Here is a 22,732-nt window from a genome sequence, read left to right as displayed (position 1 = left end):
AGTTTGCCGGGTCAGCTAGTCATACGATAAAATTGAAAACACCAATGATAACGAAACACTCGTGGATCGGAATGGCGAAATGAGTACAACACTTCATTTGTAGAACACTCTCCCGACTGCGGCCAGAATAGCCACCACTGCCCCTGCTTGAGCCCACTGTGCTTCTCTTTGAGCTTCGGCGGCCCGTTGCTTGGCTGCCTCGAGTTGTTCCATAGCTTTTGATTCTTGTTTGCGACATTCAGCCGCATATTCTTGTATTTGTTCTTCTAGTCGGCGAAGCTCATAAACCCGACGCTCATCTTCTTTACGGAGCCTCTCTTCTCTACGAGCAGCTTGCAATTTCTCCTCCAAGGAGTCACGTGAATCCGTCATGATCAATGTGGTTGACGAAAATAGCAACTGGTATGTTATTATTACGATAGTGTTTGAAACTAACCGAATTGTTTCATTCGTTATCGGAGTATGTATACGTGTGCCGGTGGAGGGAGTTTATGAACAAATGACGCAGGCGTTACGACACGTGATGACGTGACCGCTCATGACGTCATCAATTCTCGGGAAACGCGTACTTTTGAGATAATTACATGTATATAAATATTTTAGGCATAGATATCATTCAGTTATCATTATTTTGCACGACTCATGATGCGAAGCATCAGAGAGTGCTTTACGATCGAAAAAATTTTTTCGCTTCATTTTGGCGGCTATTTTTATTATTATAGCCTTGATAGTTCACGGAATCAAGATATTTTGCATACTATTGTCGAGAAAATTAAAGGAGATTAATTCCATACTTTTTAAAAATTGATTTACTGCAATAGAATTGGAAAAAAACACCAAAATAGGTCCAAAAAATTTCCTGTCCGTCATGTGTGAAACCTGAAAACACTGTAACTTGTGAAAAAATCCATCATTTGAGTTAATTTTTTTTTTTTTAATTCTAATCGACGATTGTAGGTCACTGAATGCGAATGATTAATTAATTCAGTGTCGTTTAATTGCAATTAATAAAAAACGAAAACTACAAGACTGTATATATCTATAGATATTATGTACATTTATTCCACCAGGGGCGTTTGTGCAGTACCTTCTTCCTACTACAGCTGTTTTTTCGGCAATTAATTTTGAACGACTTAAGTTTTTTTTTGTTTTTTTTTTATATTTCATAATTAAATGAGCATTATGAGTCGTGCACTTTTGGATTTTCCAAACTTTGGTTTATTGATTAGTCCTATTTTCTTATGTTAATTAAGTAGAAAATTTGATTATTTCATATATGTCAGTGTTCTTAGTTTATTTAAACTATATTTATTAAGGAAAAAATTAAAATATGGAGGTTATTTTAAAAAATATATTTTTAATCACTATGCTGTATAAAACTTAATATTAATCGATCTCTGTAGGCTCTTCCTCTTATTAAATCCGTTGCATACCTTCCACCTATACCTTCTATAACATCAACTGGTTCATCTTCGGTAGTGTTATCTATAAAATAAAATATTTATAAAGTAATGTCGAAATTGTATTACTAACTACTTTTTACATGTAATTTATACATTTGGGAATAAATTTCAAAATCTTTTCAATTCTATGGATATACTGATAAGAAAATAGAGGTTTATTATAAAATAAATATATTTACCAATATTATTGCACAAGCACCGCCAACGATTGTTAGCCTTCCAAATGTATTTTCAATACACACTCGGGCTGTGCCATGTTTTTGATTATAGAGTGCCTGAGGTGTATTAGGCTGTACATTTAAAAATGGGGTCATCAGCCATGGGCGAAGCGGATAGCCAGAATCTCCTGTAATATTTAAAAATAGCATTATGTCAATACATTATTGGCGTAACATTTTACCATAAAGTTGTTTAATTGAAATGCATCCAATTCACTATCAGTTTAAAGCAAATAAGAGAGTAATGTACAATAGAAAATGACATAATATCGACTTTTGTTTAAAAAAAATCGCTTAGACTAGACAGATATTCCAGACTTCCAGATACAATTATGTAAAGGAAACTGAACTTATTACATACATTTCTGGGCCCGAACGTAACAAGATAAAAATGGTTTTAATGGTAAATCCTTTTAACATATTGCGTACCAAATGTTGAGCATATCTTAGAAGTAAAATTAAAAAATATAAACTAATTTAATATATAAAATTTAAAATGTTAAATATTATATGTCATGAAACTAATTCATTTTTAGGGTTCCGTACCCAAAGGGTAAAATCGGAACCCTATTACTAAGACTCCGCTGTCTGTCCATCGGTCACAGGGCTCTATCTCTGGAACCGTAACAGATAGACACTTGATTTTTTTACAGAGAATATATAACGGTAGGCGCTATAACAACAAATACTAAAAATTAAAAAAAGTTAAAAACAAAAAGGGGGACCCCTTTTTGTTTTAACTTTTTTTAATTTCCGTACCCAAAGGGTAAATTTATTTTTATTTATTCCTTTATTTCAGCCAACAAGGTCCATATCACATATATACTTATAACTAAATCACGTACAACAAATATTAAAAATTAAAAAAGTTAAAAACAAAAAAGGGTATTTTTCAAACTGTTGAATCGTTATAGGTAGACAGTTCAAATTTTGACATTGTATGTACTTCAATGGCTGCTATAATAATAAATTCTAGAAATAAAATAAAATTTGGTGGTATGCAACCCCGGGTGCGGGTTTGACTTGGCTTACATTTTTTTTTTGTCAGAATAACAATTTATAAATAAAATATTTTATTATTTTTATCGCATTGTAAGGAAGGTTATGTTTTACATTATAAAAGTTATCCTAAAAGAATATTTCACAAATATTGAGTACAACGCACTCTTGTGAACATTTAAGGGACGAAGTTACCCCTTCGCAAAACACTAGTGTAAAGCACATTACAACGAGCGTTTTGTTTTTGGGAAGGGTTCTCACGAATTTCACGAGAGTGCGTTGTTTTCAATATTTATGTAACTTATATACCTAATACACTTGTGAGACAATTTTTTATACACTCTGTAATATTTTTATATATTTCAAAAATTTTAATATTTATAATAAAATTTAATTACATACTTTTTTGCTACATTGAAATAACATAGAAAAAACATATTTTCAATATATAAAAATGACTTACTTAATATAATATTTATAAAAAAATGCATCGTTAATGATGTTTCTTTCTCAAAATTAAAAAAAGCACAAAAACGGTGTTTGGTGGAACCGGTATATGTGACAATCTGTGTTCCCTGGTGGGATTCGAACCCACAATCTCCGGCACCAACAACCGGGCCTTTCCTATTAGGCCACAGGGACACAACGTAAAGTTTTGAAAATTGATATATATTGTGTGAGATTCTGAACCGTGGAGACCACAGTCGTAGCCAAAGGGGGAGAGGGGTGATCTGGGCACAACTCCTCCATCGTAATACGCTGTGTATGATTTTTGGTCGTTGGTTTTATCCAAAATGTAATTTTGAACTCTTGCGACCGATAAACCGTGTTGCAACACACACACCCTCATCATCATCAACCCATTACTGTCCCTCTGCTGGGCACGGGTCTCCTCTCATAATGAGAAGGATTAGGCCATAGTCCACCGCGCTGGCCAAGTGCATATTGGTAGACTTCACATACCTTTGAGATATTTTTAAGCTATTGCATAGCTTCCATCGCGGGCCTTGAGCGTGGAGACGTTGATAAAAAATGCTATGCAATAGCTTTACCGGGGCAGTCTCCGAGTGCCACACGTATTTTTTTTATTCATCTCTCAGGTATGCAGGTTTCCTCACGATGTTTTCCTTCACCGTTTAGCATTTGATAGTTTATTTTTTATATGCACATAACTGAAAAATCACAAGTGGGGCGTTGGGATTTGAACCACGGACCCCTCGATCGAGAGGTCCAGTTTCTTAACCAGGTTCTTGTCCAGTTTCTAGGCTATCCCTGCTATACACACACACTCGTTCCGTAATAAATATTAATAATATCTAAAGGTTAAGAATGCCGTCCGTTAAGAATTCCGAGTCATGACGTAACGTATAACGTTTTTAACATGGGAATGTATTGCGCGTGCTGAAGTGCAGAACAGCAGTTTTTTAGTAACGCGCAGACCCGCGGGCCACAAGGGAGAGTCGCGGGCCACAATCCACACATGTGTCACGGGTTACCGACCGCTGGTGTTAAATACTAACTTTCAGAAATTAGCTGATGAAATATTTATTGATACATATGTACATAGGAATGTTTTGATAAAATAATTGTTATACGGTATATGTATAGTAATGTATACGTGAATCTTTTAGGTTCGAAGTTAGAAACGAAATTTCCGACAGGTCTGTTCACTAAGCACAACTACACCACAACGTGGACGGGTACAAATGTCATATATGATAATGCGTAATTTTATTCACATGGAGCATTTTGGTATACTGATTACATCCCAACCACTTGGATACATTGCTTGCCGACATTTTGTTCCTGCCGTGGGGTATAGTTGTGGTTATACGTGGATTAGTGATGGTGAAGTGGTAGACACATAGACTTTGGATTAAAATTTTGGGCTAGAACAGAGGTAGAGTATCCCCTGCCTGTAGTAAGAGACTAAAGGGGGACTTCTGGGGTTGCGGCAATTTTGGGAGCTCTAACCGCCCAGCCAGCGACCTTGAAAAAAACCACTGTATGTGAGGCCGCTTACCTTAAGCTAAGCACCAAAAGTTGTGAGAGGGGGTTTTAGTGCGTTAACAACTTGCCATACGGTTGCCACCAAAGAGTTGCCATACGGTTCCCATGAATACATTTGTGTTTTGTTTTTCACATACCAAGGGATTTTTGCATAGTGGTAAGTACTTTATGGATCAGAGAATAACATGGACGGTTCCTATGAAATCCTATCCTACATGGTATCATCCTATGGTATCCTACATGAAACTTATATTTTAACGAAATTTCATTACAGGCCACTAAATAAAGTTTTAGTGTATGTTTCTGAAGAAAGCTAGACCAATTTAGGTACACAGTGACGAAACAAATATGAAATAAAGCTTTTATAAATGAAATATAAAAGCTACTTTATCGTTAAAATGGTTAGAGGTACGAATTTGCAATTACAGTTATTTGTATGTCATATTCTATTTTTGTATGCGGGCGAAGCCGCGGGTTCTGCTAGTCTGTTATAACAGTAGTGTGAAGCGCTGCTGTGTTATGGTTAGAAGTGTGATAAGGGAGACATACTTTCCGAGGCGTTCCAGCTTAGTCCTCAGAGGTAGCGGCGCACCTGTGGCCGAGCTCAGGCAGGAATATCTAGTCCTAACTGGGGTTGATTACGAATGTCCATGGGCAATAGCCACTTACCATCAGGTGGACAAACACGTCTGCTACTCCTACATTTTATAAAAAAAAAGCTAATATTCTAAGGGCACATTTGCATTTTATAACATAAGAGTAAAAGACGAGTTAGACTAACCTAACACTGCTGTTATTAGGCAGAAATAGGTGAATAGGTGTGGTGGAGTCGAACCACAAAGGGTTCTACCACCTTCAAAGCATTTATTTGTTGTTTAGTTTATTTGTTTGTTTTTCTACGTTTTCACGCTAACTACATGAAATATTGAACCGATTGTCATGAAATATTACACACACGTCGTCAGAGGTTCAGAAAAGGACATAGGGTACATTTTATTTCGAAAAAAGTACCGTTCCCGAGGGATAAATACAAACTTCTGACCGCGAAAGAAGCCGTGAGCAAAAGATAATCGTGTTATATAAAACTAGTTTTTGCCCGCGGCTTCGCCCGCGTTTAAAAGAAAATAATATAACATACTAACATACATAAAACTGAACAATGAACTGAACAATACCTTCAATGGAATGACAGTGACGCCATCTGGCGCCAGTTGGTCGTACCAACTTTGAAACCTTCGTCGGCTCATGGACATCAACTTTGCTAAAGATCATCCACCAAATTTTATATGCATATTCAGTAGGTCTGAGAATCGGCTACTATCTATTTTTCAGTGATAAGGGTTGTTTACAATTAACATTTTTATTTAGTTTGCCGGGTCAGCTAGTAAGTTATAGATTTATCTTAAAAATGACTAGCGCCATCTATGTACAAGCAGATACTAAGCTATGTTTCATCGTAGTCATCATAGGTGGCGGTAGTTGTTGTATAAGGATGTGATACTTTTCGGTCAAGCTGATAGAGATACAGTTTTATGAATATGTCAACAGGTGGCGTTGGCGTTAGATTGGTACAACATGTAATTCAGAGTATTTATTTAAGTTTATAACATAAATCGAATAATAAATTATGAAACACACTACTTTAAATATTAGGTGCTATCCCTTATTTATAATCAATATTTTTTTTTATTACGAAGGGGAAACCTTCAAAAGGTACCCGGTGCCGTGGGAGCGACACAGTGTTATGTGGGATTCTTACCGCACTAAAACCTCCCTGGTCGCCGTCCTCGGCGCTGCGTAGAGGGCTCCGGGATCTCCAACGGAACGCAACCGGAATCCTCTTAGCGCGCTGCCCCGTCGGGCTCCGTCCAGGTGAGCATGCCGCTCGCTACACCGTCTGTTGTACACGACGGTATGCGACACACACCGCCGTCCTTCCCGGGGTCGCTGGCCGGGCGGTTCGAGCTCCCACTCTTGCCGCCCGCAACCCCGGAAGCCCCTTTTAGTCGCCTCTTACAACAGGCAGGGGATACCGTAGCCCTATTCTGATCCCGGTACTACAGGGACAGCGCATCTGAACCTAGTAATTCCATAATAGGGCTAATTTAATGATATCTTGAAGGATTGCGTAATTCCAGTATAAAATACTAATTATTAGCTATAAAACATAATTCCAGTCTAGTTATTATCAACAATTACCGTAATCGACCTACTAATAGTAGATAAGGGATTATCAATCTTATCTCAAGGTAGCAGAGTTTGAAACGCTATCTGGTGTGACTCAACATTATAATATAATAATATAGTTTTTATTACAAAGGAATAAAGTTGGAATCGTTCTATGTTTTAAATTAGGCAGTTTACAGACTGAGTTACTTATTTGTTTAATTTCTTAGAAAAAACTTACTAAACTAACATTTATAATATGCTATGTTTTTGCTGGTTTATCTACACTTATATTATAAAGAGGAAAACTTTGTTTGTTTGTTTGGTTGTAATGAATAGGCTCAAAAACAACTGGACCGATTTTAAAAATTCTTTCACCATTCGAAAGCTACATTTTCCACGTGTAACATAGGCTATATTTTATATGAAATATATTTGATAAATAGATTTTGAGGCGGTACAAAGTTTGCCAGGTTAGCTAGTAACTAATAATGTCCTATAGTTGGGCATGAATTCCATAACTGGTAGAGGCCTCCTCCGCCATGCTGTATTATCCTACAATTTCAAATTGTTTAGATAAGGCCCACAAACCTTGAATACTGCTATACAATGAACCAAAGGGGTTCTGACGGAAGCCCTTGATTAGGCAAAAGCGGTCACACATCTACCTCTCGAAAGCTTTGTTTGCACATATTAAATTACCAGAACTAACGACAGTAAGATGAATCTAGCAATATTATACTAAAGTCCGTCAAACCGCTGGAGCTGCTGGACCAAAGAATGGGACATACATACATATTACATATCTAAATATATACATATGAACTCCGAACTCGGAAAATCATAATAAAAATGTGTGAGAGTTGAGTTACTAACATTAATTTAGTTAAATCACACTTTAGTTGGTTCAGTAACTTCGACAGCAAACAGCCTTACTCTGCATTGACCACTGACTATAATAAAACTATGCGAGAGTTGAGTTACTTACATTAGTTAAATCACAATTTAGTTAGTTCAGTAATTTCGCGTGTAAACAGCCTTATTCTGAATTGACCATTGGCTACTTATAATATACATTTGTGTCTTTATTGTCAATGCAATATAGTTGAAATTCATACTACCTGGGGTCAATTTATACTGGTTTGTATAACCGGCCGGTTGACACCAGTCATTGCTTTTAAAACCTTAAGTTTGGGTACTAAAGTTTAAATTGGACTAACTTTAAACACTTTATAACCACACCAATGTGTGTTACGGTTACTTCGCACTTGGTAGTGTTTTTGAAAGGACGTTTTGAAAGTGTGTCACAAGTGATTTTTGTAGTGTTTAGTGATTGTACGTGATTTTAAGTGTTTAAGTTTAAAATTAGTAAGTATATTATAAAATTATTTACGATTTTACTGTTAATTAGTAAGTGTTTTAGTTATTAAGATTTAATAATTAAGTATGTTGTTCTATTGTAAAATCAATATTGTTATAAACTTAAGCCCGCGAATATTTCTATGATTTGTTATGTTATGTGATAAAAATACATGTAACAAATACTAAAAATAAAATAAAGTTGAATATTAAAGGGGGTCTCCATACAACAAACCGGTATTTTTTGATGTAACTGTGAAACCGTACTAGGAAGAAAGTTGAAATTTTTACAATTATAATAAATACAAATAAGAGAAATAAAACATATTTTAATATGGTAAATATAAGTAAGATTTTTTAATACTGCCTTTTCATATTTTTTTTAATACGAAATTTGAATTTATATTTTTTTAAATCATAAATTTGCGTACATAAGACTTTTATAATATATATCAATGCAGTACCACATAATTACCTATTTATTTTTAATAATTAATTAATTACACTACAAGTAATACAACCTAAGTAGTACAGTAGTACTTTGTTAAAAATTCAAGGTTTTTAGAATTCAATACTTTATACTAGGCGTTCCTGATTTTCAAAGTAAGTACCTTTTCCATAATATAGGAGTAGCAGACGAGCATGCGGTTCAAATGATGCTAAGTGGCTACTGCCGCCCATGGAGATCTGTAATCAACCCCAGATATTCCTACCTGAAATCGGCCTCAGGTGCGCCGCTACCCCTGAGGACTAAGTTGGAACGCCTCGGAAAAGTCTATCTAACTTACCACACCCTTCAAACCGGAACACAGCAGCACCTAACACTGTTGTTATTAGGTATAAATATGTGTGACGGTGGTGCCGCCAGAGTCGAATCAGAATGGATTCTACCACCATTGTACTACCAGACTATCAAATTTCGATCTTTTGTAGGCAAGGATAGATTAAATATTAATAACGGGCATGAGTAAGCAAAAAATATGTATTTTCTTTAAAAAATCCTTTTCCTTGAATTTGTCACATAACATTACTTCCCAGAATTTGATCCTTATAAGCAACTCTATCAGATAGTGGAATAATATAAAGGGTGTATTTTTTTTCAAAATGAACTCGTTCGATTCCCGGCTAGGGAAAAAGATATTTAAAAAAAGTAATGATGCAGTTTTTATCAAAATCGGCCTCGTAACTCCTTTCAGCATATTTCGCTAATCCTTATAGTTTCGGATTTGGCCTTGAAGGCCCGTTTAAAAAATTCACCCTGTATAAATAAATACCTACTACCGTTCAAGAGAGACCTGGGGGGGGTACTACCATATCTTAACACAATATCTATTATTTTAATCATAATTTTACTTTTTTGGCAGGAAATTTAACTTTTTAAGCAAAATATGACAATTTCAGTTGGTTTTATACAATGGATAAGCGAAAAATTAATAAGGGTTTAAGTTTGTTCAACTGTGTATGACGGAATATTTTACTGTTTTAAGAAGAAATAAAACTTTCCTGAACTATGATGGTTTTTAAAATATAACGGTAGGCTCCCTGTGACAGACGGACAGACGGACAAACAGCGGAGGTTTAGTAACAGTATTCCGTTTTTACCCTTTGGGTACGGAACCCTAAAAATAAAAATAAAAATGATTTTATTGATGTGAAACATCTATAGCCGCACGTAAAACCGATTTCTGGCGTGACGACGCATGCCGTGGCGACTCGTCGCCATGCTCTACGATGGTATATATATACAGTCTATATGCAGTAGTGTGTACGGTGTGGCGACGCGTCGCCATGCGCAATCGAATTCAATAAATAGTCATCGTTATCTGGAAAAAAATCGTAATATTTTATTTTATCATTATGACATATTTAGTTCCTATCACAATATGTTATTTTCTGCATATTACTTTAACAAAATAATGTCGATGTTTCACATCTGCCAGGCGTCCCGTGACGGCTCACATTTTTTTTATTTGTAAAGAAATACTACATGGGTTAAGATTAATAACTCTATTATCATTTTAATATTTTATTATATTAACTACAATGTTATTAAAGTTAAATAATTAAATTGATATTATTATTATTATTACAGAGCATAGGTCATATGGTCATTTGAATAATGATTAGAACTTGCGACCAGATGTTATTTTTATATTACAATAGTTTATTTGTGAGTGTGAGTTGCTATAAAATGGCGCAGAATAATTAAATAATTATTAACAATAAATAGGTAAGTATGTGGTAGTGTATTAATATCTTTATATATATATATATATATATTTCTTATGTGCATGTGTATGTCACTGAACTCCTCCTAAACGACTGGACTGATTTTGACAACATTTGTAGTGAGTGTTCAAGGAAACTTGAGAATGGTTTAGATTCACAATTTAGTCCGTGGGAAAAGGTTTCTTTAATTAATTTTTAATGCTTAAGTAGTTATAGAATCGGAAACTATGCATTTGATGATCTTTAGCAAAGTTGTTGTCCAAAAGCCCATGAGGGCGTGGGAGTTGGTAAGACCAATTTTCGACAGATGGCACCACTGTCATTCCAATGCAGGTACAAATTTTCCGTTTAATGTATGTCATATTATTTCTTTAAAATGTGGGCAAATCCGCGGGCACCACTAGTATATTATATAAGTCTAATTATCGCAAATTTTTGATTTTGAAGGAAATATAAATTCAAATTTCGTATTAAAAAAGTTATGAAAAAGCAGTATTTAAAAATCTTACTTATTTTTACAAAATAACCATATTAAAATATGTTTTGTTGTTCTTATTTGTATTTATTATAATAGTAGTTATAGTAGTAAACGGATTCTAAAAATTTCAACAGTCTTTCTAGTATGGTTTAACAGTTACATCGACAAATGCCGAAAAATACTGGTTTGTTATATGGAGACCGCCTTTAATATTCAACTTTATTTTAATTTTAGTATTTGTTGTTATAGCGGCCACCGTCATGCATCCTCTGTAAATTCAAGTGTCTATCTATTACGGGTACAGAGATAGAGCCCTGTGACAGACGGACAGACAGCGAGGTCTTAGTAATAGGGTTTCGTTTTTACCATTTTTGCTAAAAATGACTTGTAATAAAACAATATCACGTACTAAACATGTTTAGTTTGAATTTAAAATAGATTAAGATCAGGTACAGAGATTGTTTAGAAAAAACAATACCTGTTATTCATTAACTTTATTTTGAAGTTTGTATGCATGTAATATCTAAGTATGTTTTCATTTTCCTCAATCACGACTTCTTCTATACAAATAAAATAAATTTTGAAGTGTCTGTTTGTAATGTATATGAACAAAAGAAAATTGATATTGGTTTAGAAAGACTCGAGTTATGCAAGATTTTATGGTATGGTTTTCTCTGGTTTTGGACGGAAACTGTCAAAAAATTTCAAATCCTTACTAATATTATAAATCCAAAAGTAACTCTGTCTGTCTGTCTGTCTGGTTGTCTCTTCTTCACGCCTAAACTACTAAACGGATTTTAATGAAATTTTGTACAAAGATAGTCTGAGACCCGAGAAAGGACATAGGATAGTTTTTATCCCGGAAATCCCACGGAAACTAGGGATGGCGATCTAAGATCGATTAATCGGAGAATCGATCTTTTAGACCCAAAACATCGATTATTTTAATCGATATTAGTAAGGGTTAAATCGAAAACTATGCATTTAATCAAGTGACGATCTTCAGCAAAGTAGAAGGTACTAATTTTCAGTTTTATGTTATATTAGCATGTTATATTATTTTCTTTTAAACGCGGGCGCAGCCGCGGGCAAAAACTAGTTTATTATATACTACAACCCGTGTTGTAATATAGGCTTTCAAAAAGGCAAAACCTGATCCGGATTGGTATATATAGCGGATACATAGCGGTCGAATAGCGTCTTTTTTGGTGGTGATTCACAACAGCTTTTCTCTATATGCATATGAAAATATATATGGCGTAGTAGGCGCGAAGCTGCTAGTCCGCTCTGAAGTTGTTGCGAGCAGGTGTAGTCTTAAAATTTGCTATGGCGACGCGATGCATTTCTATATTCAGAGCGGACTAGCAGTTTTACGCGGACTATACTTATAAACGAAAAAAATATATATTTTTTGTGTGTCTGTCTTTTTGTTCTGGCCAATCTCTGAAGCATCTGGTCCGATTTTGACAGGACTTTCACTGACAGTTAGCTGATGTTCTAAAGAGTAACTTTGGCTACTTTTATTTCAGAAAAATAATTAGGGATCCGCGCAAAAAAAATAAAGCCAAGAATCTCCGATTTATACTTTTAAATGCGGGTGAAACCGCAGGGCACAAGTACTCTAAAATTAATACAATTATTATACAAAGATACTAAACCAACGGACTTTGGTCTAATTAGACTTAGATAAAGTATTTAATTAGAATAATTTAAAAAGTCTACAATCACGGGTCACGTGGAGTCACGCGAGTTATATAATGCGTCGGGTTGCAGCAGCCAGGATACAGAAAGACCGAATTACTTAAGTATATGTATTTAATCAAAACAGAATATTACATGTTTTGGATTAAATCTAACCTAAATTAAAACTAACTATCCTAAGTGACTTGCTGGGGCAATGTTAGCGCCCAGAGTGAATTCCCACCTTCGGGACTGTACGATGGAAACGGAGCGGTGGTGCGGAGTCAGCGTTCCCACGGCACGGCGGCGGTGCAGGATCGGATGTCTTTCTAGTAATTTTGTTTAAGGCGAATTTCTAATTATGGTGATTAAGGCCAATATATAACACGCGTAATAACAATATCATATTTTTGTTTTTGAAATGTTACATTAGATGGCGCTGTATACATTTTTATATTTTGGAAGGTGGTAGAACCTCTTGTGGTTCGACTCCGGCGGCACCACCGCCACACCTATTTCTACCTAATAACATCAGTGTTAAGCGCTGCTGTGTCCTGGTTTGAAGGCCACATCCTTCTATGTACATACATTTCTGAGGCGTTCCAGCTTAGTCTTCAAGGGTAGCGGCGCATCTGTGACCGAACTCAAGTAGTAATATCTAATCCTATTTGGGGTTGATTACAGATGTTCATGGGCAGCAGCAGCCACTTACCTTCAGGTGGACTGCATGCTCGTCTGCTACTCCTATATTATAAAAAAGTTTTTTTTCCATGTGTAAAATGACTATTCAAAACAAAGATATTAATGACGAGCTTTTGCCCGCGGCTTCGCTCGCGTTACGAAGTAATATTAACACGCTTTTATTAGCTTGGGTTGTACGTTTGTATGTATGTATGTATGTACGTAACAGTAACGGAATCTATGAGCCCGATTTCTATCCACTTTGAACGTTCAGTTTAATTCAAAATTTTGAAGAATTATCAAAAACCGACGACAATACACGATTTTAATAATTTTGTACCATTGTCCTTATAAACATTTGCGCTTTTCGAACCTGATAAATGGAGCACCCCACGCCTTTTCCACAGTTATACTATTTACTGTTCCTTAATTGATTCTTAGATTGAAAATTATTTTCTACTTGTTAGTTGATTTTATCATAAAAGCGTGTTTTGTTAGTTTTTTGAACTATAATTATTATTAACTAAGAAGATTTATACAAACTTTCATCCCCTATTTTATCCTCTTGGGAGTAGAATTGATCAAAATCCTTCCTTAGCGGATGCCTACGTCGTTACATCTACCTGCATGCCAAATTTCAGCCCGATCCGTCCAGTGGTTTAGACTGTGCGTTGATAGATCACTATGTCAGTGACTGACTGACATAGTGATGTATCAACGCACTTGAGTTATATATATTTAGATAAAGAAGTAGCAGATTCTAGCTTGCTTGTAGTATAGCAGACTAGCGACTTACTGATATAAAATTATGTTGTAAACATAGATTAGTAAAGATTACTCGCTCTTAACAAGAAAATGTAACCTTTTGACAATTGTCACTGTCATCTATTTTCGTGTTTGAAAAATATTAAAAAAATGTAGTTTTTAGATAATTTACGAATGAAACGATATTTCTTCGCACTTTTCTTCGATTTCGTGTCTTAACTGCGCATGTCGGCACTGTTCCCCCTAAATTATACCATGGCAGCCTTTAAACGGCTGACAGAGTTGTCAGCCGTTTACATCATCCAATGTCTTCCTTCAATTACAAGGCGGTGAGATATCTATAGGTACTTATCTATAGTTGTAAATAAATTATTATCCAGTGATTATTATTATGAAAATAACATACAACAGAAGAAGTACTAAACTAAATCAAAAAATATGTGTGGCACTCGGAGACTGCCGCCTTAAAGCTATTGCATAGCTTTTTTTATCAACTTATGCAATTACAATTATATATTTATTTTATTTATGCAGTATGCAAAAGTCATTAACCCGTCAACTGGCGTGTGCGCCCCGGGGCGCACAGATCGCTTCTAAAAAGTATCACCGCTGTGCCGGTCGGAGTGGGGGGTGTTAGGTTTTTTCGTTACGGAATTTCTGGATTCAGTCTCCACGCTCAAGGCCCGCGATAGAAGCTATGCAATAGCTTAAAACAAATATGTCATAGTACATTGTATAAACTTATCTACACTAATATTATAAAGAGGAAAACTTTGTTTGTTTGTTTGGTTGCAATGAATAGGCTCAAAAACTACTGGACCGATTTTAAAAATTCTTTTACCATTCGAAAGCTACATTATCCACGAGTAACATAGGCTATAAGTATTTTATATGAAATATATTTGATAAATAGATCTTGAAGCGGTACAAAGTTTGCCAGGTCAGCTAGTTTGCAAATAAATACTGATTTGATTTGACGTTTAATAACTTTCATCATCAATCCATTATTGTCCCACTGCTGGGCACGGGTCTCTCAGAATGAGGATTAGGCCATAGTCCACCGCATTGGCCAAGTGCGTATTGATAGATTTAATAAGTTGAATACATTGTAATTAAAGAAAAACAAACATTTAGGATATTTTTAGCGTAGCGAAAAAATCTTTCCATGGATATTTTATACTTTTTTTTACTCAGAGAATATTAATGATATATTTTTTTATAGAAATGTTAAAGCTACAAATTCCAAGATATAATTTGCACAATTTTTTACAAACTTTGGTAAAAAATATATAAAAAAAATTAAATCGATTCTTAATTTTTTTGCGAGCAGGTATATTTATTTTTATACTTATATATTTTATATTTGTTTTTGCCTTTTAAATTAAATATTTTAGAGAAGTCGTGTTATTATTTTTATAATAATTCTGCGGCAGGTAATTTGTACGAATTTTAATTAAATATTTTTTTAATTTTTCTCCATATTTGTATGAACCACGTTAAAATTGGACACTAAATTGTGTTCATATTTAAAATCAATTTCTAATTAAAATAAGTTTGTAATAAATAACTACTTACGTTTTTATTTGCTCATTAAAAGGAACTTATTTAGCAATCGAAAAAAAATAAATTCAGCCTTTATATTTCTCAATTAATTTTACTTATTACTCTTATGAAAGTAACCTTTTTTTTTCTTTTCGAGGGGGAAACCTTCAAAAGGTACCCGGTGTCGTGGGAGCGACACAGGGTTATGTGGGATTTTTACCGCACTAAAACCCCCCGAAAGAAGACTCCGGGATCTCCAACGGAACGCAACCGGAGTCCTCTAGACGTGTTGCCCCATCAGGCTCTGCCCAGGTGAGCCCAGACGATCTGGTGTTTACGACGATATGCGACCACACATATCGCCGTCCTTCCCGGGGTCGCTTGCTGGACGATTTGAGCTCCCACTCTTGCCGTCCGCAACCCCGGAAGCCCGCTTTTAGTCACCTCCTACGACAGGCAGGGGATACCGTAGCCCTATTCTGATCCTGGTACTACAGGGACAAAATTTGAACTGCCTAGATAACTATTATTTACCTATACCTAGGTAAATACATAAATTTTGAGATTTTAAATACAATACAAAAACACATATCATACAAGAACGTCCTTAGTTTTATTTTTAGTATGTTCTCGTTTTTATCTTTATTTTAATAGTTATGAAAATTATGTTTCTGTGAGTTTTGCGATCGTCATGTATAAGCTATGTATATAGTTCAAAAAACTAAAAAACACGCTTTTATAATAAAATCAACTAAAAAGTAGAAAATAATTTTCAATCTAGGACTCAATTAAGGAACAGTAAATAGTATAATTGTGGAAAAAGTGTGGGGCGCTTTAGGAACCTGATAAATGGAGCACCTCACGCTTATTTCACAATTATACTATTTACTGTTCCTTAATTGATCCTTAGATTGAAAATTATTTTCTACTTTTTAGTTGATTTTATCATAAAAGCGTGTTTTTTAGTTTTTTGAACTATATTTATTCTGTTAACGATACAATTTAATCCCAAATATTTCCTATTTTAATGTGTCTTAACAGTACTGTGGTTATATACATACTTATTGTATTTACCATTATTTTAATGCTCATTTAAATAAAAGATTTCGAAACAAAAACATTGTTTAATTTTAAACTGGAAAATTGCCTTTTTTACTTGTGCCATTATTCTTGCAAAGAAGCGATGTTTTTTTTTATAAATCTTCTATCTAATTAAATTAAAATTAAATAAAAGTTAAGTAAAATTAAATAATAAATTAAACTTAATATAATATTGCTTTCCAAGTGGGCCCTGATACATTTTATAAAATGAATTTTTTGTAATACTCGTATATATATACGAGTATTTATCTATACTAATATTATAAAGAGGAAAACTTTGTTTGTTTGTTTGATTGTAATGAATAGGCTCAAAAACTACTGGACCGATTTTAAAAATTCTTTCACCATTCGAAAGCTACATTATCCACGAGTAACATAGGCTATATTTTATATGAAATATATTTCATACATAGATTTTCAGGGGGTACAAAGTTTGCCGGGTCAGCTAGTATTTTATATTGATATATTTTTAAATATTTTACAGAAAATGGCGCAGTACAGTGTCCACAGAATATCAGGCTACCTTTTCACGATAGTGGTCCATATATCAAATATAATTTCCATGGCAAACGGACTGCGGCCCGTGGAAAACCTTCCGGAGTTGAAAACCTTCGCTAAGCTCCAACCTCGATATTTCACTTGCTGGAATATTGTGAGTTATTTGTGGTTTTTATACCCTTTTTTAAATTTTTATGATAGTAGGTATGTGTAGCTCGTCGGAGGCCTGAGGCGAAAATTGAGGAGTAGCAGACAAGCATGCAGTCCACCTGATGGTAAGTGGCTACTGCCGCCCATGTACATCGGTATTCTGTAATCAATCACAGATAAGATTAAATATTCCTACCCGAGGTCGGCCAGAAGCGCCGCTACCCCTGAGGACTAAGCTGGAGGACCCCGGAGGACTAACACTGCTGTTATTAGGTAGAAATAGGTGTGGCGGTGTTACCGCCGGAGTCGAACCACAAAGGGTTCTACCACCTTCAAATATGGCGGAATAATTATTTTTATGCACACCCCCTCTAGCGGCTTAAGGGGGGCCGGTCCGCCCCGGGCCTCCGATCCACAAAAAAATCTATGAAATGTGTATCATCGAATCAAAGGCAAACTTTTTACACTGGGGGCTCCATTCAACTTTCCACCCTGGGCCTCCGCCCTTAGTCCTCGACTGCACCCCCATAATGGGTGTCAAATGAGAGGGTTTTCTGAGAAGAAACAAAAAATAATATTGACTGGGAAATTTGTTTTAAAAAACTTATCTTTATATTCATACGAGCTTTTGCCCTCGACTTCGCTCGCGTTACGAAGTAATATTTTCATCCCCTATTTTATCCCCTTGGGGGTAGAATTGATCAAAATCCTTTCTTAGCGGATGCCTACGTCATAACCTACATGCCAAATTTCAGCCCGATCTGTCCAGTGGTTTGGGCTGTGCGTTGATAGACCACTATGTCAGTCAGCCACCTTTGAGTTATATTATATATATTTAGATATTAAAATAAATGTATGAATTCTTTGTTTTTTTTTTCAGGGTCTCCAAGTGATCTACTCCTTTATAGCGCTGCTCTGTGAGGTCCTGATTTTGAAAAACTCCAAAAACAAACGTTACAAGTTAAATAAACATTTGAAAGCCTTAAGGGATATACTATTTTCTGGTATAATATGGCCTTGTACCCTGGTAAGTTTAAAATTACCAGTGTACTTTTTATAGCATTGGAGTAGCAGACGAGCATGCAGTCCACCTGATGGTAAGTGGCTACTGCCGCCCATGGACATCTGTAATCAACCCCCAATAATATTAGATTCCTATCTGAGGTTGGTAATACGCGTTTCTACCCCTGAGTACTGAGTTCGAAACTAATTGAGGTCGGCCACAGATGCCCTGCTACTCCTGTGGACCAAAAAAGAAAGCCTCAGATAATTATGTCTCTCTTAGCACACCCTTTTTAACACGCTTTTATTAGCTTGGGTTGTTTGTATGTATGTATGTACGTAACAGTAACGGAATCTTTGAACCCGATTTCTGTCCACTTTGAACGTTCAGTTTAATTCAAAATTTTAAAGAATTATCAAAAACCGGTGACAATACACGATTTTTATAATTTTGTACCATTGACCTTATCAACATACTCAGGATTAACGATTTCCGAGGCGAGATTGTTCGAGCGCCTTAGAGAAAGTTCATCGCAAAGTTACTAGATTGCAACAATTATTAATCTGAATTGAATTGTTATTTTAATAACTTAATTTTTATTCTAAAAACTATTTTCTACTTTTTGTCCGATTAGCAATAAAAGCGTGTTTTTTTTAAATTATTATTTATTTTTAGTATTTGTTGTTATAGCCGGCCAGCGTTATGCATTATCTTTAAAACAAGTGTCTATCAATTACGATTCGAGAGCCCTGACAGACGGACAGACAAACAGACAGATGAGCCGAGGCTTGGTAAATGGTAATACGGTTCGGTTTGTATCCTTTGGATACGGAAAGCCTGAACTCAGCAAAATGGGTTCTCCTATACGAAATGTTTAACGTTGTCTATACTTCTATACTAATATTATAAAGAGGAAAACTTTGTTTGTTTGATTGTAATGAATAGGCTCAAAAACTACTGGACCGATTTTAAAAATTCTTTCACCATTCGAAAGCTACATTATCCACGAGTAACATGGCTATATTTAATATGAAATATATTTGATAAATAGATTTTGAGGCGGACCAAAGTTTGCCAGGTTAGCTAGTTTAAGATAATAATAAAAAAAAAACAAAAAAAATATTATGTACTAATTCAATTTATTTCTGATTTCCAGGTGGTGTTTTCGATATTCTGGTCTCTATTTTTCCTGGACAGAGATCTGATTTTCCCAAAATTCGCTGATAAGGCTCTCACGCCAGTATCTAACCATGTGATCCATACTTTAATAGTGCCTATCGTGTTATGGGAAGTGGCTTTCCGACCTAGAATACCCCCAAAATCCCATAAAAGGAATATAGGACATCTGTTGTTACATTTGGCGGTTTATCTCTGCGTGTGAGTATAATATTCCTTCTACACTTAATATTATAAAGAGGAAAACTTTGTTTGTTTGATTGTAATGAATCGGCTCAAAAACTACTGGACCGATTTTAAAAATTCTTTCACCATTCGAAAGCTACATTATTCACGAGTAACATAGGCTATATTTTATTTTATATGAAATATATTTGATAAATAGATTTTGAGGCGGTACAAAGTTTGCCGGGTCAGCTAGTAATACAGGAGTAGCAGATGAGCATGCAGTCCACCTGATGGTAAGTGGCTACTGCCGCCCATGGGCATCTGTAATCAACCCCAGATAGGATTAGATATTCCTGCCTGAGGTCGGCCACAGATGTGCCTCTACCCCTGAGGACTAAGCTGGAATGCCTCGGAAAAGAATGTCTCGCGTACCACATCCTTTACTCCTTCAAACCAGAACACAGCAGCGCTTAACACTGCTGTTATAACAGAAATAGGTGTGGCGGTGGTGCCGCCGGAGTCGAACCACAAATATATTTCCCAACTGAAAAAAATTGTACACATTGTCAGTGGTCTAGAAAAGAATATAGGGTACCTACCTTTTATCCCGAAAAATAGTGTTCCTAAGGTTTTGATAAAAACCTCTGTCCCCGAGCGAAGCCGGGGGTATAAGCTTGTTAACAATATATATCTTGTATATAACATTCTCCTGTCACAATGTTAGTTACCGTACTCCTCCGAAACGGCTTTACCGATTTTAACCAAATTTTGTATGCATATCCAGTAGGTCTAAGAATCAGCTACCATCTATATTGTTCAAACTTAACATTTTTTTATTCATATGGCAACATAACGTTTGCCGGGTCAGGTAGTAAAGAGATCATATTTAAATCTGCCTTTTTATTTTCAGATTGGCATATACCTACATGGAACACGGCATATGGATATACCCCATACTAACAAAACTGTACGGAACAGTATATTTTCCTATAGCTCTCTTATTTATTGTGACTATATCTATATTATACTATTATTTACAATGGGTGGTTTCTAGTTTTATGTGGGGTGGTGACAGTAAGAAGACTAGTTGATAGTGGGATCCCACTGCTGGGAGTGGGTGCTTCAGTGGTTACGGGCTTAGATTACTTTAGTATGGTCCGTGCGAAACTGCTAGTCCGCTCTGGACGCCTACCATCTTTTAAAAACCATCATAGTTCAGGAAAGTTTAATTTCCTCCTTAAAACAGTAAAATATTCCGTCATACACAGTTGAACAAACTTAAACCCTTATTAATTTTTCGCTTATCCATTGTATAAAACCAACTGAAATTGTTATATTTTGATTAAAAGGTTAAATTTCCTGCAAATAAAGTAAAAGTATGATTAAAATAATATTGTGTTAAGAGATGGTAGTAACCCCCCTGTATATAGAAATGAATCGCGTCGCCATAGCAAATTGTATGACTAAACCTGCTCGCAACAACTTCAGAGCGGACTTTATCAAGACTTCAGACTTTATCAAGAATCATCATCATCATTATCAACCCATTATAGCCCCACTGCTGGGCACGGGTGTCCTCTCAGAATGAGAAGGATTAGGCCATAGTCCACCGCGCTGGCCAAGTGCGCATTGGTAGACTTCACACACCTTTAAAAGGCTTTTGCAAAAGAGTTCTCAGGTATGCAGGTTTCCCTACTATGTTTTCCTTCACCGTTTTAGCAAGTGATAATTAATTTCTAATGCGCAAATAACTTCGAAAAATAAGAGGTGTCTGGGATTTGAACCTCGGACCCCTCGGTCGAGAGGCCGAGTTTCTTAACCACTAGGCTATCACTGCCTTTCAAGAATGCAATGTTCCAATCCATTATTGTGTATTACTGGTCATGGATCTCATCTCAGAATGAGAGTAGTACATACCTTAGTCCAACGCGCTGACCAAGTGCGGATTAGTAGAGTTCACACACCGAGAATCTTATATATAAAATTCTCGTGTCACAATGTTAGTTACCGTACACCTCCGAACAGTCTTTACCGATTTTCACCCAATTTTATATGCATATTCAGTAGGTCTGAGAATCGGCTTCTATCTATTTTTAATACCCCTAAGTGATAAGGGTTGTTTACCCTTAACATTTTTTTTATTTATATGGCAACACAACGTTTGCCGGGTCAGCTAGTTTTTCAAAAAACAAGTAGGTTTTCTCACCATGGTGCATCGTTAAGGCCAGTAATAATTATTGCCTAAAAGCACATTTTTAATTATTATGTTGTGATCTAATATGTTATTTTTAAGTTATGTTTGTTTTAATAAATAATTGTAAATATAATAGGCATATTTTTTTATTAATGCCCGAAATCCGAAACAGATTGTTTTTATAATATAGGAGTAGCAGACGAGCATGCAGTCCACCTGATGGTAAGCTACTGCCGCCTATGGACATTGCAATCAACCTTAGATAGTATTAGATATTCCTAACTGAGGTCGGCCACAGATGAGTGGTAGAACCCCTTGTGGTTCGACTCCGGCGGCACCACCGCCACACCTATTTCTATTTTTACACCCCTTAGGTCATAGTCTACCACGCTGGCCAAGTGCAGATTGGTAGAGTCCACAATCTTTGATAATTATTTTAAGGAACTCTCAGAAATGTAGGTTCTGAAAACACAAGTTATCTAAATATATATAACACAAAGGTGACTGACATAGTGATCTATCAACGCACAGCCCAAACCACTGGACGGATCGGGCTGAAATTTGGCATGCAGGTAGATGTTATGACGTAGGAATCCGCTAAGAAAGGATTTTGATCAATTCTACCCCCAAGAGTATAAAATAGGGGATGAAAATATTACTTCGTAACACGAGCGAAGCCGCGGGCAAAAGCTCGTAATAAAATAATTTGTAAAATACGCTTATCTTCGAAAAATCAGAAGTACGCGTAGGAATTGAACTCCAGACCTCATTTTAAGAAGTCTAATTTTAAATTCAAATCACTAATCTATCACTTCTCATTTCTTAATATTAAATTTATAAAACACTAAAAAC

At 35.6% G+C, this 22,732-nt stretch overlaps 1 protein-coding gene across 1 annotated transcript; it reads left to right on the top strand.

The window, feature by feature from the left end:
* The first annotated feature begins 8,138 nt into the window (after nucleotides 1–8,138).
* On the top strand, nucleotides 8,139–22,010 carry LOC140748718 (androgen-dependent TFPI-regulating protein-like). The gene is made up of 5 exons (XM_073081573.1): nucleotides 8,139–8,224; nucleotides 17,176–17,343; nucleotides 18,220–18,366; nucleotides 19,499–19,719; nucleotides 20,597–22,010. The coding sequence occupies exons 2-5, from the start codon at nucleotides 17,179–17,181 to the stop codon at nucleotides 20,775–20,777; spliced, it is 714 nt and encodes a 237-aa protein (XP_072937674.1). The 5' UTR covers nucleotides 8,139–8,224; nucleotides 17,176–17,178; the 3' UTR covers nucleotides 20,778–22,010.
* Nucleotides 22,011–22,732: the final 722 nt, after the last annotated feature.

This window comes from Epargyreus clarus, unplaced genomic scaffold, assembly GCF_041222505.1.
Source record: "Epargyreus clarus isolate Ecla_fem2 unplaced genomic scaffold, WU_Ecla_fem_2.2 ptg000016l, whole genome shotgun sequence".
Lineage (NCBI taxonomy): Eukaryota > Metazoa > Arthropoda > Insecta > Lepidoptera > Hesperiidae > Epargyreus > Epargyreus clarus.
This window is presented reverse-complemented; position numbering and strand designations above follow the sequence as displayed.

Excerpts from the sequence above, each read along its gene's own strand:
- LOC140748718 (XM_073081573.1), top strand. The coding sequence starts at position 17,179 with ATGGCGCAGTACAGTGTCCACAGAATATCAGGCTACCTTTTCACGATA. Across the intron at positions 18,367-19,498 it reads TAATATGGCCTTGTACCCTG|GTGGTGTTTTCGATATTCTG; the intron begins GTAAGTTTAAAA and ends TCTGATTTCCAG. Across the intron at positions 19,720-20,596 it reads TTGGCGGTTTATCTCTGCGT|ATTGGCATATACCTACATGG; the intron begins GTGAGTATAATA and ends TTTTATTTTCAG.